Raw genomic sequence first — 16,043 nt, forward strand, 5'->3', positions numbered from 1 at the left:
CATGGCCTGGCCTAGATGTCACATGATCAACACCAGGAAATGGAGGAATAGTTAAACATTGAATAGGAAATGGGAGACAGTCCTGATTTCCGTGGGAATGCTGTTGAGTGATTTTATTGATGGCACTTAATTGGACCACCAGTTCATAAGAATTAATTCTACCAAGGCCATGTTTATGTGAAATAATTTCAGTATACCAAATGCACTAAAAAAAACCACCCCACATTTTGTAATGTACACAGCAATTGAATAAGTGGAAACAACAGGGATATTATGGATCTGTTTTTAAGAGAGATCCTTTCTAAGAACCTTTTGTTCACATGGACCTTAGAGGCCCTTGCTCCCACTTCTGAGGTGCGAAAAAGAGTGTGATTGCTCGCTTTGTAGGAAGTAGGGCCAGGAGGATATTCCCCTACAACTTCACTGAATTGATCCATGGTTGTTGGGATGGACATTGTGTGTTCCTGTTCTCAAAATATAACTGAATGGGGGAAGACCTAAGACACTCCAGAATGAATAGCTCCTATGGAAGCATCTTAGGATGTTTGCCTATGTTCATTTGGGCACAGCCCGTTCTGTTAAACCCACTGGGATCATGTTCAGGTGCACCATCAGTGATAGGCAAGTGAAGGAACTACAGGCAAATTATGGACTCCTCTCTGGATTACAAGCTCTGGCCAGCGAGGGTCAGGTTGCAAAGCATAATCTGGGTCGGGTTCTGCAGTGGTGATTGGCGCCCATTGGGAGTGGTAGGGAGGACGGCAGGGAGGTCAACAGTAGGGGGAGCCAGAGCCAATGACAGCAGCCTGGACTGGTGGTAAATAGCAAGGTAGGTAGATGTGGTTCGGCTGAGGGCAAAGCCCCATTCATCTACCTTCGCTAAGTGCCTGAGGCGGAATTTTTTGAATGGGGCTTCTGTTTCCAAAGCAACATAAGATGCAAGCCTGCTTGCACTCTGTTCTATGTTGGGGAACCTTAATTGTATTCGTCCTTTAGAAAGCACACAAAAATCATTGTAGAGTGGGTTGAGGGGCTGGTGGCATGAACTGTAAAATGGGCTTAAGTCATGGGGTCCTGGGCTGGGCTGGGAATTTCTCTCTCCTTTGGTTGCATTTGATGCAGTAAGAATGGATTCTGCAACTTGGAAAGCTATGCAGAGGAGAGGGGGCGTACAAGGCCTCCTTTAAGGTTGTGACGCCCCATTACTAACTCTGCCTTTTCCCTTTTTTTTTAGGAAGCAGTGAAAACAGAGGCGACAGAGAATGAGCTTAGCCATGGGCTTGATTTTGGACTTGCCCCTTACGGCATCAGTTTCTGCATCGGGGCTAAGGAGTAAGGACGGAGGCCCAGAACTTGGGTGGAGCAGAGAACTCCATGGTGATGGTGATGGGGGCTCACTCTTACTATATATATATTTTTCTTTTTTAAGAGGCGGATTTTATTGGACAGTTCTTAACTGCTGCTAGGCTGGAGATGCCCCACAGCGTGGCGATTTTGTGACAAGCGTGTGGATGTGAGGGTGTGTGTGTGAGGGTGTGTGTGTGAGGGTGTGTGTATATGTACAGATAGACATATAGACCTATAGAACCTATAGCATTTAAAGGGTAGAGCTGTGACCTCGCTAACATCGCTGCCCCCTCCACCCAAGCCATTTTGATACCCCCCTCCTCCCTCTCCAGCTCATGCCTCTTGGATGTTTCGACCCACATTGGCTTCCCAAATTGTGGCACTGCCTTGAGATCACCACCACCTTTTCTTCCTCCTGCCTGTTCTTGTAAGCTTCTCATGTGTGCTTTCCAAGCCCAGCACGGAATAGAGAGCGGAAGCAAGAGAGCACATAGCCTTGCACCGTGTCATTCAGACATGCTTAAATTTGGCCCTTGAAAGCTGAGTACTCCTTCCTTCCTTCTCTCCCTTCCTTGTGACTGCAAGTCCCTTCTTGCCCCCCTCCCTCTACACCTGGCTGTGTCGGGTGTAGCCTGCTGTTCGGCTGCGCATCAAATAAGGGGAGAGGCGAGAGAATGGATGGTAGGCAAACTCAAGTGGCACGTAGGGGAGCTAGACGAGGTTCAGGTGGCAATTTCATTTGTGGGACGGGCTCAGTAGCCGTCTTCCCCTTCCACACTGTGTTTCTGCTGCCCCCTCCTTTTCCCACGTATAGATTCTGCAACTACTGCTGGCAGCTACTGCTGGCCCCCTGTTCAGCTGCACCACCACTGGAGCACTTAGTGGTATAGGAGCTGTGCCTTAATGGCTTTTGGTGCATCCTTTCTCCATCCTCGCCTTGGGGAAAGCAGCCTCCCTGCCTGTTAGGAAGTCTCCCTGCCTGTTCGGAAGTGGCTGCGTAAGCAGGAAAGAAAGGGGATGTGCAGGAAATGTAAGGTTAACTTAAAAAAACAAAACAAAACCCTATAAGCAGGGGGGAATTTTGTGGTGCAGGTGCCCACCTCTCTTCCCTGCCCCCCAACACACCCGCTGTAGATCCTTCCTATTTTCCCTGCCACAGTATTGTTTAGGTGGAGGCTTTCTGGGGTGCCAAGCTGTGTCCCGTCAGCAAGTGGGTAGGCTGGGTTTGTGTCAAAATGCCAATCTTGGTCATGTGGGGAGAGACTCCAACTTCCCTTCGCAACTCCTAGAGGAACTTAACATACAGGAGGAGACTCCTGACAAGATGTGTAGCAAAAGCAGGTCAAACGGCTACCGGGACTATTTTTGTAAAAAAAAAATTACCCTGCGCTATATCACCTGCCCTAACAGAGCGGCAGATTTAAGTTATTGTTGCCAAAGAGATGTAAAGAGTTAACTTTTATCAAGGTTTCTTGGGGATGGGGTGGGGGAAAGGATTGGAAGGAGGGAATCGGGGGAGGGGGGAAAGAGCATCATGGTTGCTTTCTTTTGTTTTTGGTTTAAATCTTTTATCATTTTAAACTTTAGGATAATTGTGCAATTTGGATTTGTGGGGGGGGGGGGAGGAAAAGTAATGATGGGGTCTACACTCGGGGGTTGTGGCCTTTTGGGGCTATAGACCAAACACAGATACTGGAAATCAAGGGTGCAGGTAGCAGCTGCTAACAACCGTATTTGTGGACCATTTCCAAATAGGGGCTAGAGGACAACCATGGCCACAGGAGCCCGAGACAGCAGCAAAACATTCTTTTCTTAAGAGGCCTTTTTGTTCTTTCAAGTCTCTGGCTGTTTCTCTTGACATCAGGGCTGATGACTCTTCTCTTCTTTTTAGTTCCACAAGGGGCATAATGCACTTCTAAGAGCAGAAGGAGAGCACTTGCGGGTTCAGGCAGTGGCCCATCTAGTCCAACATCCTGTTCTCACAGTGGCCAACTAGATGCTGGTGGGAAACCTACAGGGCAGGGCATGAATACAGCAGTATTCTCCTCACTTGTGATTCCCCACTGCATCTGATGGTGGAGTCAGGGCATAGCCATGGTGGCTAGTAGCCACCGATAACCCTGACCTCCATGAATTTATCTCATCTTCTTTTAAAGCCACCCAGATTTGTGGCCGTCACTGCCTCTTGTGGGAGCAAGTGCCGTAGTCTTTAACGCTGCTGTGTGACGTAGTGCTTCTTTTTGTCTGTTCCGAATCTTGCAAAATTCAGCTTCATTTTCGAATTCTAGTATTATCAGAGGGTAATACTACTCTCCCCATCTGCTTTCTTCACACCATGCATAATTTTATGTACCTCTTCTATTATATATCCTAGAATTGTAGACTTGGAAGGGACCTTCAGGATCATCTAGCCTTGAATTGCAGGAATATGCAGCTGCCCCATACGGGGATCGAACCTGCGACCTTGGCATTATCACCACCATGCTGTAACCAGCTGAGCTACCCAAGCTGATCTAATATCTCACCTCTTGTTCATTCCCCACCCCCATACTTAAGCATTAATTTATATACACGCACAATGCCCCCACCATTCATCTTACCGGATGAACAGAGGTGGGGGTGGCTTTAAGATCCTCCTTCTTCTCATCTTCTTCCAACCTACTCCCCACACACCAATTTTAGCCAGCTGGGAATCAGTGAAGCTGCATTCCTAAGCACAGTTATAAACTTCGGTGGAAGATTTTAAGTGAGTAATGTTTAAGAGTCCTGCTGATGGTTTCTAGATTCTTCACATCCTGAGCACCAGCCAGGACACCAAGAAGTGTATAGTTTTGTCTCTCCTTGCCCTCCCTCCCCTGGAAGCCAGAATATTGTTATGTGCATGGCATTCCTTGCTGGGAACTGTTGCTTCCTTGGTCTGCCAGGCATGGAAAGTTAGCCATGATCTGTTCACAGCCTCCTTGTATGCTGAGGTCAAATACACATATTTAATTCCTCTCCTACTGCAGACCAGCATATACACGATACCTGCAATTATCTCCTTGCTGTATAGTCCCTAAACACAAATGGATAGCCCTGGACTTTGGAAGTAGCAGTGCTCTTGTCCGGCTTTTCTTCACTAAAGTTTGCATTATGCCTGGGTAGGTGACAGAGATAGTATTGCTGTTGACTCAATTCCCTCTCCTTGTGGCAACCAGAAAACTGTTGCTCAAGCTTGTTCTCCTGGTCGGGGCTGCCAGACTTCAGGGCATTCACCGTCAGGTGTTTGTGGTTTGATCTTGCTCGAACAGCTGAATCTGTGATGCCACCCACACTTCTGGCCAGTGTGGCCAACTGGGAAGAGAACTCCAAAGGAAATCATGGACTGGAGGAGGAGCCAGCAAATAAGCAGTTCTAGCATTGATGCCAGGATATACCAGAGTAGGGGCAGCAGGTCTGACCCAGGAAGAACTGCAAAGATCACAGCACATTTTCTTTCCTGCCCAGTTTCATTTGGCTGCTGCAACTCATTCCTCCAGTGAGTTGTGCTCCATGCACACCAGCACATGCCTATTCCCAGGAGCCAGAGAGGACAGAGTGCAAGAGGGATTTCTGCAACTTCTGTTTTCTGCATTTTGCTTTGCTACATACGCCACACACAAGTGCCACCTACAGACAAGAGCTACCCCTTCTTATTGAGCAGAATGAGGTACTGCTTCCAGTGGCTAAAAGGGGAAACCCAAAATGGGAACCTCAAGGCTGGGGGAAAAGGGCCCCCCTCCCACCCTGCAAAAAAGGAAGAGTGGTTTGTTAGCGGTTAACCTCTCCAACCAGAGCAGCTTCAAGAATCCAAGTCCGGGCAAAGCCTTCTGAACGAATGATTTCCAAGGCTGTAAAATGGCTCTGTCCCATGGCTTTGGGCAGATATTTATGCAAGATGTCCAGCTGTCTCCATATCAGAATGACAGTGTTCCCAGTAAGTAGCATCCACTTTGGATATGGTCCATCCTGGCACAAGTGCAGCTGTGAGCAGCTGGTAGGATTGCCATAGGGGCTCAGTGGAACTCTCTCTCTTCCCCCTCGTTGCTGCATCAGAGCACACTAGCCATTAACTAGAACAGGAGGAATCCAGGGCACTTCACAATCCAGGAATTTGCACTAGAATTTGCTTGACAATGCAACAGAATTCCAGGTTGGACCCTGTGTTAGAGAAGGAAGGTTTGATGCAGAAACAGAAGCGGCTCTTACCTCTGCAGTTCACGTGCATCTTGGAGGGGAACAGGAGGAGAGCTCTGTTAGGCTCCGTGGCAACCTCTCTGCGTGTGCACAGCTGTGCACAGGGATCATGCCCTTCCCAGTTGCTCTTCATTTGGGAATGGAAGGAAGACCACTGAGAACCATGTATAAGCTGTTCTGCTGGGTAGAGACACGAAGCCACTCGGGTGAAAGGGGGCGGGGTGTACTTCTTGCCACACACTACGGCCAGGATTCCACTCTCTACCCAATAGTTACTTGGGCAAAAAAAGAGAGAAGCAGGGAATGTCATGAACACTAGTAATGTGCCCACAACTACTGATGGCCCAAGGGTTTTGGCCTCTGTGGTTCCAGTCAACTCATTGTGGGTATAATTTGAGGTGGACCACGCACAAATTGCTCCACGCACAAATTATCACCAATTAATCACAAATTACCAGCAGAGCTGGAAGCAACTAACTACCACCTTGCAAGATGTGTGGGAAGAACAGAAGAACTGTCATTGGTTACCCCTTCATCTTAATTTCTTTCTGGCTCAGGAATTCTCCGGAGCTGGAGCCAACTGCAAGTGGGCAAAGTGGAGAAAGCCTGCTTTCTTACAGTGCCAGCTGCTTTGGGTTGCGAAGCATACATTTCTAGCACCTGTGCCAACATATATTGGTGGCTAGAAGCCAGGCTGTGCTGTAGCCCACTGTGCTATTTGCACCATTATAAAGTCAGGTTTGCTACAAAGCCAGCACAGTTGGGTTTCTGCATTTGGATTAGTGATGCTTCCGCACTATTGCATTTATTCTGGAATGGCCATTCTTCGTCCACTCACTTTTTACAGGGCAATCACAGGACATTGCAATCAAATCATTCCCCTCCCCTCTTCTGCACTATGTTTCTATGACTTTGCTTTGGGAGAATCTGATGTAAGAAGAAATGGAACAGCAGCACAGGGTTAAGCCACCTTGGTGCTGCCCTTATGTTCCTCGCTCCCTCCTCCTCAGAGATCTTTTGACAGGTGCAGTGGGGCTCCCAGCAACTGAACCCTATTGCTGTACCTCTTCAACTGGGGCACTCTTTCATTATTACCTTTTCAGCCGGTGCCATTTGAGCAACGTACATTTAAAAACAACAACAACAAAGCGTTCGAAGGTCTTTTCACATTAAAATAAAATATTTGAGCAACAGCGCTTCAGTGAAAAGAGCATTTTAGCCCAAATTTAAATGTTGGTGATAAAATTAAATACCGTTGAAGGGGTTCATTAGCTTCACTGTTAGCCGCCCACCCACATGGCTATGTTAAGCTCATTGTTGTGAACAGAACATGGCAGGATGTACATGCACACATAGAACACAGCACCAGCTGAATTGGGGGAAAGCCTGTTGCAGTTGTGCATGTAGCAAAAGGGTAATGACTGGGTAGCACTAATAGCCCGCAGTCTGAAAGCACCCTTAGCTGTGCGGTCCTATCTATGCATGTCTACTCAGGGTAAGTCCCACTGAGTTCAGTAGGACTTACTCCCAGGTAAGTATGTAAAGGATTGCTGCTTAAGAGTACATTATTTATCATGTGGCCTCTCATAGCATCAGGAATAACCAACATTTGTTTTTATTTAAACAGCTATCCTTCCATCCCTTGTGGCTTTTGAAGCCCCATCCATTCATACCACATGCATGGAAAGCAAGTAGGTTGTTGCCAAATGCAGGATTCTCCTTGGCACCATGGGAATGTGACTTAAGTCTACTAACTATCCATCTGCGCTGGTGTGTCTTTTCAAATTGCCCTCGCCATACCCTGGGGAGTACAACCAGGGCTTTGTGTGTACTGCCATTCAGTGGAAAATGTGTTTCTTTTTTTTTGTTCTTAATACAATACTTGCTGCAGAATGTGGTTTCGTAAGAACCTCTTCTTTCACTTGGAAAGAACAGCAAGTTTCTAGCCATTATGATTGCAAGGATAAGCTTGAACAAACCTCAGAAGCTGGAGAGGCTACTGGTTCCCTGGTGAGGTTTAGTTGTTGTTGCTGCTGCTGCCACAAGGCTTCAATAACCCCTTTCCTTGCCATGAAAGGGCAGGGAAGCAGAATACAGGGAGCATCAGGGAGATCTTGCAAATTCGCTTGATGTATGTAATATATAGTCTATGTAGCTTGTCATACACAGCCCTATTTCTATCAGTTTAGGGTGGAAGGTGAATGGTCCAGCTTACCATGAGGCTTGAGTTTCATTTTGGGCTTTATTATGCTTCCCAACCTTATTGTTTCCTGGCCTCGGTTTTCCCCATCTGTAAGTGTTATGGGAGGCCGGTCCCAGCAGAGCTAATAGTTGGCAAACCAGGCTTACTATGTAAGCTGTAGAGGCAGCTAAGGGTGACTCCAAAGTGCTCCAAACAACATTTGCTCCCAAGAACATCCACGGCCAATAGTGAGACAACACACACTTATTACCATATTCCTACAAGGGCACCTTGCATTTTATTTATTTAAATTCCATTTAAATTGTTAAAAACACCTCTAAGCTGTTTACATAAAATACAAAATGTTATGTTAAAAGTTATGATCGGTAAAAGTCAGGAATGAGAAGTAAGGATTACCAGAAGTGGAGGGGAAATTTACCATTTCCAGTGTTCGAGGTTTCTATGCTTATGCCACTCTATAGGATCAGCAGCAGAATAAATTATGCAAAGTAAACAAATTGTGCAAATAAAGCAAATTTGCATGATTTATATAGGATGCAGAATTTACCTTTTTTATTTTAAAGTGTGTCGCGCATTGACTGCCTTAGTGAGCAAGGAGGGCGTAGCAAGAGACCTTCATCCAAGATGGTTGTAAAGCAGATTGAGCCTGCTCACGCTTTATACCAGTTTTCGTTGTCCAGCCTCCCCTTCCTCTGTAAGAAGCAGATGTGGCTCAGAACAGATTTTTTTTTTACTATGAGAGAGCAATGCTTAAGTGCCTACAGAACAAGCAGATGAGGCCATGAAACCTCTCTCCTTATGAGGAAGTTGCCTACCACCAATGCTGGCTTTGGGTGGTGGAAATACTGCAAAACAACATTTGCTCCAGAGCTGTGCAGCTTTTCATTTTCTAAACCCCTGAGACAGGTTAATCTAGATGCAATATCCAGAGCAAAAGTCAGTGGTAGGCATAAGATGACAAAACGACAAACCAATCCCTTTATCCACATGGGTGCAATATGCCTCTTATGTAATGGGAAGAGTGGATTTCATTCCAACAGGGCTGAGTGCTGTTATTCTCCAACTGGGAGACATTTGGATTGGAGGAACAGCAGCCACATGCAGAAATGGTACTCCTCCCAGCATTGAGGTATAAAACTCCAGGCGATTCCACAAGGGAAGGTAGGCTTTATAGGCTGCTGAACACTACTGGCACCTCCAAGCAAGCACACTAGGCAGTGCTATTTGCATGGGCCCCATTTTCACCTGATATACTCTGTATAATTACCCCACATTTCTTTCCGTCGTAGGCATCTGTCGGGCATGGCACGGGTGCAACTGGGCATACACAGCTTGCGGTGGTGGTATCAACATGGGCTGTTTTTGAGTGGGGTTTCTATCCGTTACACTTGGGTTCCTTCCACATTCAGTGAAATGGGAGAGTGGAAGATTCACAGGCACAATGAGTTCCGTGGAGCGCAGCTTTGAGGGTGGGAGTGTTGCTAAGTGGCTACAGCGCAGTTCGGCCTCCAAGCCGCGTTCCTTTTGGCACTGCATTTGAACAAGAAACGCTTAAGGGTGTGTGTGGTCTATAGCATCAAAATGCATTCAGCACCTGAGAGGCTGCATGAAGACAGAGCTAGAGAGCTATGTTTTGGATTGTGCTGGTTTTTGGTTTTTTAAAAAAAGAAAAGAGAGAGAGAGAGGCTATTTACAGTGTATATTTTATTGATACGGGTCATAATTGCTGTATTTTTTATCAGTGCTGATTTCCATACAGCTCCCAGCATGTGTGTCAAATACCATTGGTCCAATAATAATAACACTAAAAATAAAACATTTTTAAAATAAGCCATCCTCTGCCTGCTCTCATCGTAACATCTACTATGCGTTGAAGCCAGCATAATTTATTGGGGTTTCATAGGTTAAGCCAGAGGCTGTGATAGAGGGAGGGCAGATGAGCTTACTTTGCGACAGGCACTGCTCCTTTCTCAGGAAGCAAACTCAGAGGTGCAGGAAAATCTGTACCTGCTGGATTTCTGACTCATGCTAAAGGCACAAAAATCCGGTGTTGTGCCAATACTCATGAGAGCATCTGTTAGTCACTTTGTGTTCTAGACTTCTATACTACTCTTGTGGATGGTGGCAAGCAAATTTAAAAACACCACTTTACAGCTGTAGTCAATCCCTACCTTAACCCAGCAAGGGGGCTGTGTGAGTGTGAGTGAGCTCAGCAGCACATGGAGCCTTTTCAAATACTTCCTAGTGCCCTACCTGAACCTTATTTAGTAGCACAGGAGGATGGCTGGGAAGGAAGCAGAAAGGTTGAGGTTTTGCTATTGTGGGCTTGTTTGTTTTTTAAAGCAGCATCTAGAGCAGGCTTTATCAAGCTGTGGGTCCCCAGATATTGTTGAACTACAACTCCCATCACCCCTAGCTAGCAAGGCCAGAGCTCAGGGATGATGGGAGTTCTAGTCCAACAACATATGGGGACCCACAGGTTGAGAACCAATGATCTAGAGCAAACTGGTGAAGTTTGCAGACCAAAGGCCACATGTGACACAACAAATATCCACAGCTTGCTTCCTAGGCAATGTTTTACCCCCATTGCTTCTGCATCTTACAGAGCGACTTGAGTGGAGATAGTGGTGCCCTAATTAGTACAGGGGACCTAGCGAGGAGCAGGCTAAACCACCAGATTCCCATCAGTTTTGTACCTAGGCCTGGCCTGTTGTTAATCTGATGTTGAGTACAACCTCTTGAAGCACTACTTTCATCTCATTCCCCAGTGGGGTTTTTTTTCGGGGGGGGGGAGAGGTTTGTATCCTTGTTATCTAGCTTATAGTATGAATTCTTCCAATACAAACAAGTCCACCTCTTCCTTAATTTTAATTCATGAAATAAAGGGTCAAGGATAACGGGCACAGTGTTGAGGGGAGAGGTGTTTGAAGGAACGCCTCAGTCTCCTGCAGTTTAAATAAGTGTTTAAATTACAGAAATTCTAAATGCTTCACAAATGCAATTGGGTTAGTCTGTAGCAGCAAGCAAGGAAGGAAAGCAGTGCTGGGCCTCCTTTGAAGACCCACATAGCACATTTTACCTGGAGCATTAAATGGCTGCCACACTGCATTTCTGAAAGAGAGAGAACTCCTGAGCACTAATCCTTAGGGCACGTGTGGCTACATCAGCAGTGACAGGCATGCACAAGCCTTCAAGCTGGAGCAACAGAGAAGGGATAAAGACACCTTGCCTGCGGTAAGTATTCATGAAGTTCTCCTACGTAATCTTGTAGATAGGTGCTTCCACTACCCTTTTCAGCGTTCCGCATGGAGCTGAAGTGTTTGGTAGCTTGTACCTTCTATTCGTTTTTGCTACGAGCCAGCTGCTGACTGCTGTATTTCCTTCTGTTCTGGGTGGTGATAGTGGTTGCTGATGTAGACAGATAAATTTGATACCACAAGCAGCTGCTCAGTGTCCCTCTTCCAGCACGAAATGTTAGCAAGTCACGGGGCACTTCTGGATCGAAACAGGCCGATTGTACGGTTGTTCCCTATTCTCAAAAACACGTTAAACGTGCCCATCTCATACACTGAGTTGCTGCATTTTAACTGGAGATCTACAGCCCTCCCTTTTGTCATGTAACAACACTAGTACTTTGTCCCTTAGGCACATAATGGTGTTCAAAGCCTTGAATTCACATGGTGTGCCTTTGCACAGAGGGTCAGATAATATTATTAACCTAGGAAACCTAGAGGAGATTTAAGTCCAGGTGTCTCTATGCTGCCTGCATCTTGGTCACTTCTGCCAGAACTAGAGTGTAACATTACACAGCAAACTGGGCTACACTCCTGCAACCATTGCTACATTGGGATGGGATACTTTCTACCCTTGTTGCTGGCTTGAGACAAGTGTGAATAAAGAGCTAGAAATAAATAATAATAATAATAATAATAATAAATCTGGAAAGAGTCTCTTCATCTAAGTAGAATTTGACCTTTCTGCATAGTATGGCTCTGTGCCATTTCTCAAAATATTAAGCTCTGGCTGAGAAACCTCATCACACTCCTGTGGACAAAGCCCTGAGGTAATTATTAGAGAGAAAGAAATATATTTCAGAGGGAGGAAGGTAATAGAAGCAGGCAGGATACACTCAGGCACGCTGGCTGCAACACAGGACCTGCATGTTTACTCATAAGCAAGGAACGGCCTAGAATTGCAGCTGTCGGCCAAGGTCGGCATTTGCCAGATTATCTGTCCCAAACAGGAACAAACAATAATTGGTCTGTACTTAAAATACATTATCTCTGTACAAAAATAAAGGTGTAGAGACATGTATGGAAGCACATCATGAGCATCAGTAAAAATGCAAGCAATGATGTCTTTCCATGTAGAATACTAGCGAGATCTCAGCCCCTCTAAATAGGCTGGCACTGCGGATGCATTTATTTATTTTATTTTATTTTATTTTATTTTATTTATTTATTTATTTTAGACTCTAATACAAAGTGAGGGCACAGAGTCTAATCATCAAACCTTCTCAATTTGCATGCGTGTTTTATCTGAGAACCAAACAACACAAGGCAGCTCTGTGGTTCTTCAACTTGAATCCACATGTGGCTGCTCTCTTTCCCCTAATGCTTATTAATTATTATTATTATTATTACTATTACTATTATTATTATTAGAGAGTACTGGCAGCAGTTAAGGAGAGGGCCCGTTTAACCGTTCTTTGGTAAATGTTTGCCTACTCAAACACACCAAGCTGCTTTTCCATGCATGGAGGAAAGAGATAGAAGGCCCCTGGCTCATCTTCTCACCCCACTTCCAAGAGAAACTCCTGATAATCCTGCCTTCCTTAGCAATCACATCACATCATGTATTTGCTTAGCTTGCCCCCAAATTACTTCTGACTGGGATTTTGGAGGAGGCGCCAAGGTGCCTGCAGTATCTCATGGTAGGTTTAGAGATGTGAGACAGCTGCCACTTCCCAGGATGGACGGCTGAATTACCTTTCATTAGAAGTCAGATTGCGGATGAACTCCAGCAAGAGGAAACTTGGCCAGAAATGATGAATGTGCACCAGAAGCCAATCCTGTGACCCCAAGAGTGATCTGCAAGTTGACTGCTGCTGTTAGGGGAGACAGTAGTACAGATCCCGCCTTTCCAGTTTGGAAGCGCATGCTAACATCACCTTGCTGGGATAGCCATGCAACACTGAGTGCTGTGCATTGAAGCTTTAGGGAACTTTGGTCCCCCCAGCTCAACAGCATATGCAAAAGCTTCTTATGAATACATTCTAACATTCACATTGTAAGGCAGGAGCAGCTAGCCTGTGGTTCTCCAGGTATTTCTGGGCTAAAAGTCCCATAATCTCTGACCATGATGGCTGGAGCTGAAGGGAGTACAACAAACCTAGAGGGCCACAGCTTAGCCACCCCTGTTGTTAAGGCAAAGGCAAGGGCATCTTAGAAAGAAAAGCAGGCTATAAAGAGCAACAAAAGAGGAACTCTGCAAGGTCCTGGTTCACTGCCCAAGAGTAATACTAATGGCATTGACCTGCAGTACCAAACTGGGGCCAGGCTGCCTAAGCTGGCTTCTTCCTGTGGCATGGACACTGAAATACTGCACCAGGCAGTATGTGTAGAGAAGAATTCCACTGGAAGAGGAGTTCAGGGCAGAAAGAGGGGTGGGCAGCAGAGAGAGAGATAAGCTAGCTTTGTTAACTGTTAGGGTTCTCCCCCAGCCTAGCTAATTAGCAAGGAGTTCGAGTGAGAAGAGGGCTGGTGCTCACTGAAAAGCAACTCAAAAGGGCGTTTCCCTACTTGGTGCACCATAGCCATGTGCACACAACATGAAAAATGTGTACATAACAATTTGACTATGATCAGGCACAGGATGACTGCCTTGTGAAGTTCGACCTGCCTTTTACTTCATTCCATACTTGCAGTGATCTGGACTGGTCATGAAAATTAAAAGGGTAACTAGAGGACTAACTTTTGGAGGTAACTAGAGGTAACTTTTGGAGTCTGGCTGTGCTAAGTTTAAGGAGAGTGGGCTACCCAGTGAAAACGCAGCACAAGTCAAAATGAGCCAGTGAGTCTTCCATCTATATAATGCGCTGCTCTGGCTGTAGAGCTGTGCAGTACAGACTTGCAGCTGCTAGCAGCCGCTGTCTGGTGACACCGGGCAGTGCTAAAGTTTTTATTGACAACCACTGAAGTCCAGAGGCTCAATTTATTCAAATCCACACGTTTGATTGTGCCGAGAGACCTCCATAAGAAATTAATTGAGAAATAAGATAATTGCAAAACGGAATGTCTCATCCTGCTCATACTAGCTTTCCTAGCTTATTATCACCCTTAGAAGGTTTTGAACATAAGTCTAACAGAACAGACTACATGGCCTGGTTCATCGTTCTAGCTCTCCATTCACAACAGAGACATCATGTACTCTTTGAGGTACTTATCACTCCAAAGGCCAAGGTATATCTTCTGCTCTAAAGACAAAAATAAAGAAAATGAGTGCGCCAACTTCTGCTTCTCAAGCAGGAGGCTGAGATTCAGTCTAACTACAAAAATAAAGAGTTGTGGAAAGATAGACACGTGTGCTTTACAAGGACACCACAGAAATGCCACACAGGTGAAACTCAAAAAGGTGCGAGGTACCCGCCGTCGCCCAATATCCCTGGAGATCAGCTGATGAGAGGAGCGGAACGATCGTTCGTCACCGTTGGTTTGAGTTGGACATTGGCAAAAGGATTCCTGCAGAGAGAAAGCAAGGCTCAGTTTTAGTGGGAAGAACTTTAGGAACCAATTGGCCTACACCCAATGAGACAACAGGAAGAATGAGAGATGCAACAAGGACGACAAGGATGCCTGTACAGTGCACACTAGAAAACACAGTTCCTGCTGCAAAATCAAGACAGCATCAATTCAGACAAAAATCTTTTAACTACTTGGAAGGTATCTTTGCCCTAGATGGCCAAATCTTAATGGCAAGGCATTTAAACATTGGCATTCAATATATTTAATACTACGAGTCCTTTCAAGATTCAAGCTGGAGAGTCCCAGTGATTAAAATATTAAAAGAACACCAATTCCCCCCCAAAAAAAAGAATTGCTGGACTCTTCCACAACTGTTTCTAGTGTTCCGGCATGAGTGCCGGTCCTCTTGTAGCCGATAAGGCACTATCCAAGAGATACCATCAAGCTTGGGGGAAGCTCAAACTATTTAGGGGGGAAATTGTTTAAGGTGGAAACATCCCAATGAGGACCAAGTATGCTCACTGATCACAAAAGGCTGGCAGTTGCTGTGGAGCAAACAGAAAACCATGTGGGGAGGGGGAATGGAACAGGCCACGGCTGACAGACTGGAACCCTGAACAGGAGTCCTCCCCCCAGCACCATTTCATTGCAAGTCCCATTTGTTCTTCCACAAATCCAAGCCACCTGTAAACAGAATGGCCTTTTTAATTACCGTATTTTTTGCTCTATAAGACGCACCAGACCACAAGACGCACCTAGTTTTTGGAGGAAGAAAACAAGAAAAAAAATATTCTGAATCTCAGAAGCCAGAACAGCAAAAGGGATCGCTGCGCAGTGAAAGCAGCAATCCCTCTTGCTGTTCTGGCTTCTGGAATAGCTGTGCAGCCTGCATTCACTCCATAAGACGCACACACATTTCCCCTTACTTTTTAGGAAGGAAAAAGTGAGTCTTATAGAGCAAAAAATACGGTATGCCTTTTTGCAATTAAGGGGGCATGACTATCCGTCGTTCGGTTTGGGCAAGGTTAGGCGGCCTGCTAGCATAGATCTGCCTGCAGACAGAAAGGTCTACACCCTTATGACCGGGTTTCTTTTCACCGTCCAAACTGTATTGGAGGAATTTGCTCCAGGACTGAATCACTGCTTTCTAGGTTCTCCCGAGCAACTGGACTATTTTCAGATTATGCTGCTCTTCTCCCTCCGCACCCGTGCCTCCCTCCTGCAAGCAATAAGTCACATTTTGTTGATATTTACGCCACACCCACGTTGCACAGCATTGCTTCCTCCAGAACATCTTGCATGTATTCGGGGCAAGCTGCTGCTCTCCAAATACTCGCTAACACGTAACTATTGTGAGCCTGCCACACTCTCGGGTGCAGGCTGCTCCGCCACAGACAAATCTAGAGCCTGACTTAAGGTCGCCGGGTGGGTGTGAAGGAGGCCTTTCCAGCCAATAGCCAACTGCATTCCTGAACTATCTTGGCACAGAGAGATCTGAGGGGGCGTTGCTTCAGCTGCTCACCAACAGGCAACAA

General features: G+C 45.9%; 2 protein-coding genes across 7 annotated transcripts in view; one reads left to right on the forward strand and one right to left on the reverse strand.

The window, feature by feature from the left end:
- AATK (apoptosis associated tyrosine kinase) overlaps positions 1-9,595 on the forward strand; it is an 87,299-nt gene extending 77,704 nt beyond the window's left edge. For all 4 annotated transcript variants that reach the window (XM_079965349.1, XM_079965348.1, XM_079965350.1 and 1 more), the window contains one exon: positions 1,235-9,595. In XM_079965349.1, coding sequence (XP_079821475.1) covers positions 1,235-1,266 — 32 coding nt within the window. In that variant the 3' untranslated portion in view covers positions 1,267-9,595. The remainder of the gene's footprint in view (positions 1-1,234) is intronic.
- Positions 9,455-16,043, reverse strand: part of BAIAP2 (BAR/IMD domain containing adaptor protein 2) — a 137,002-nt gene continuing 130,413 nt past the window's right edge. For 2 of the 3 annotated variants that reach the window (XM_079965500.1, XM_079965503.1), the window contains one exon: positions 9,455-14,505. In XM_079965500.1, the coding sequence (XP_079821626.1) occupies positions 14,436-14,505 (70 nt within the window). In that variant the 3' untranslated portion in view covers positions 9,455-14,435. The remainder of the gene's footprint in view (positions 14,506-16,043) is intronic. The other variant, XR_013835808.1, reaches the window with a different exon arrangement.

Source organism: Podarcis cretensis, assembly GCF_951804945.1.
Source record: "Podarcis cretensis genome assembly, chromosome: 2".
Classification (NCBI taxonomy): Eukaryota; Metazoa; Chordata; class Lepidosauria; order Squamata; family Lacertidae; genus Podarcis; species Podarcis cretensis.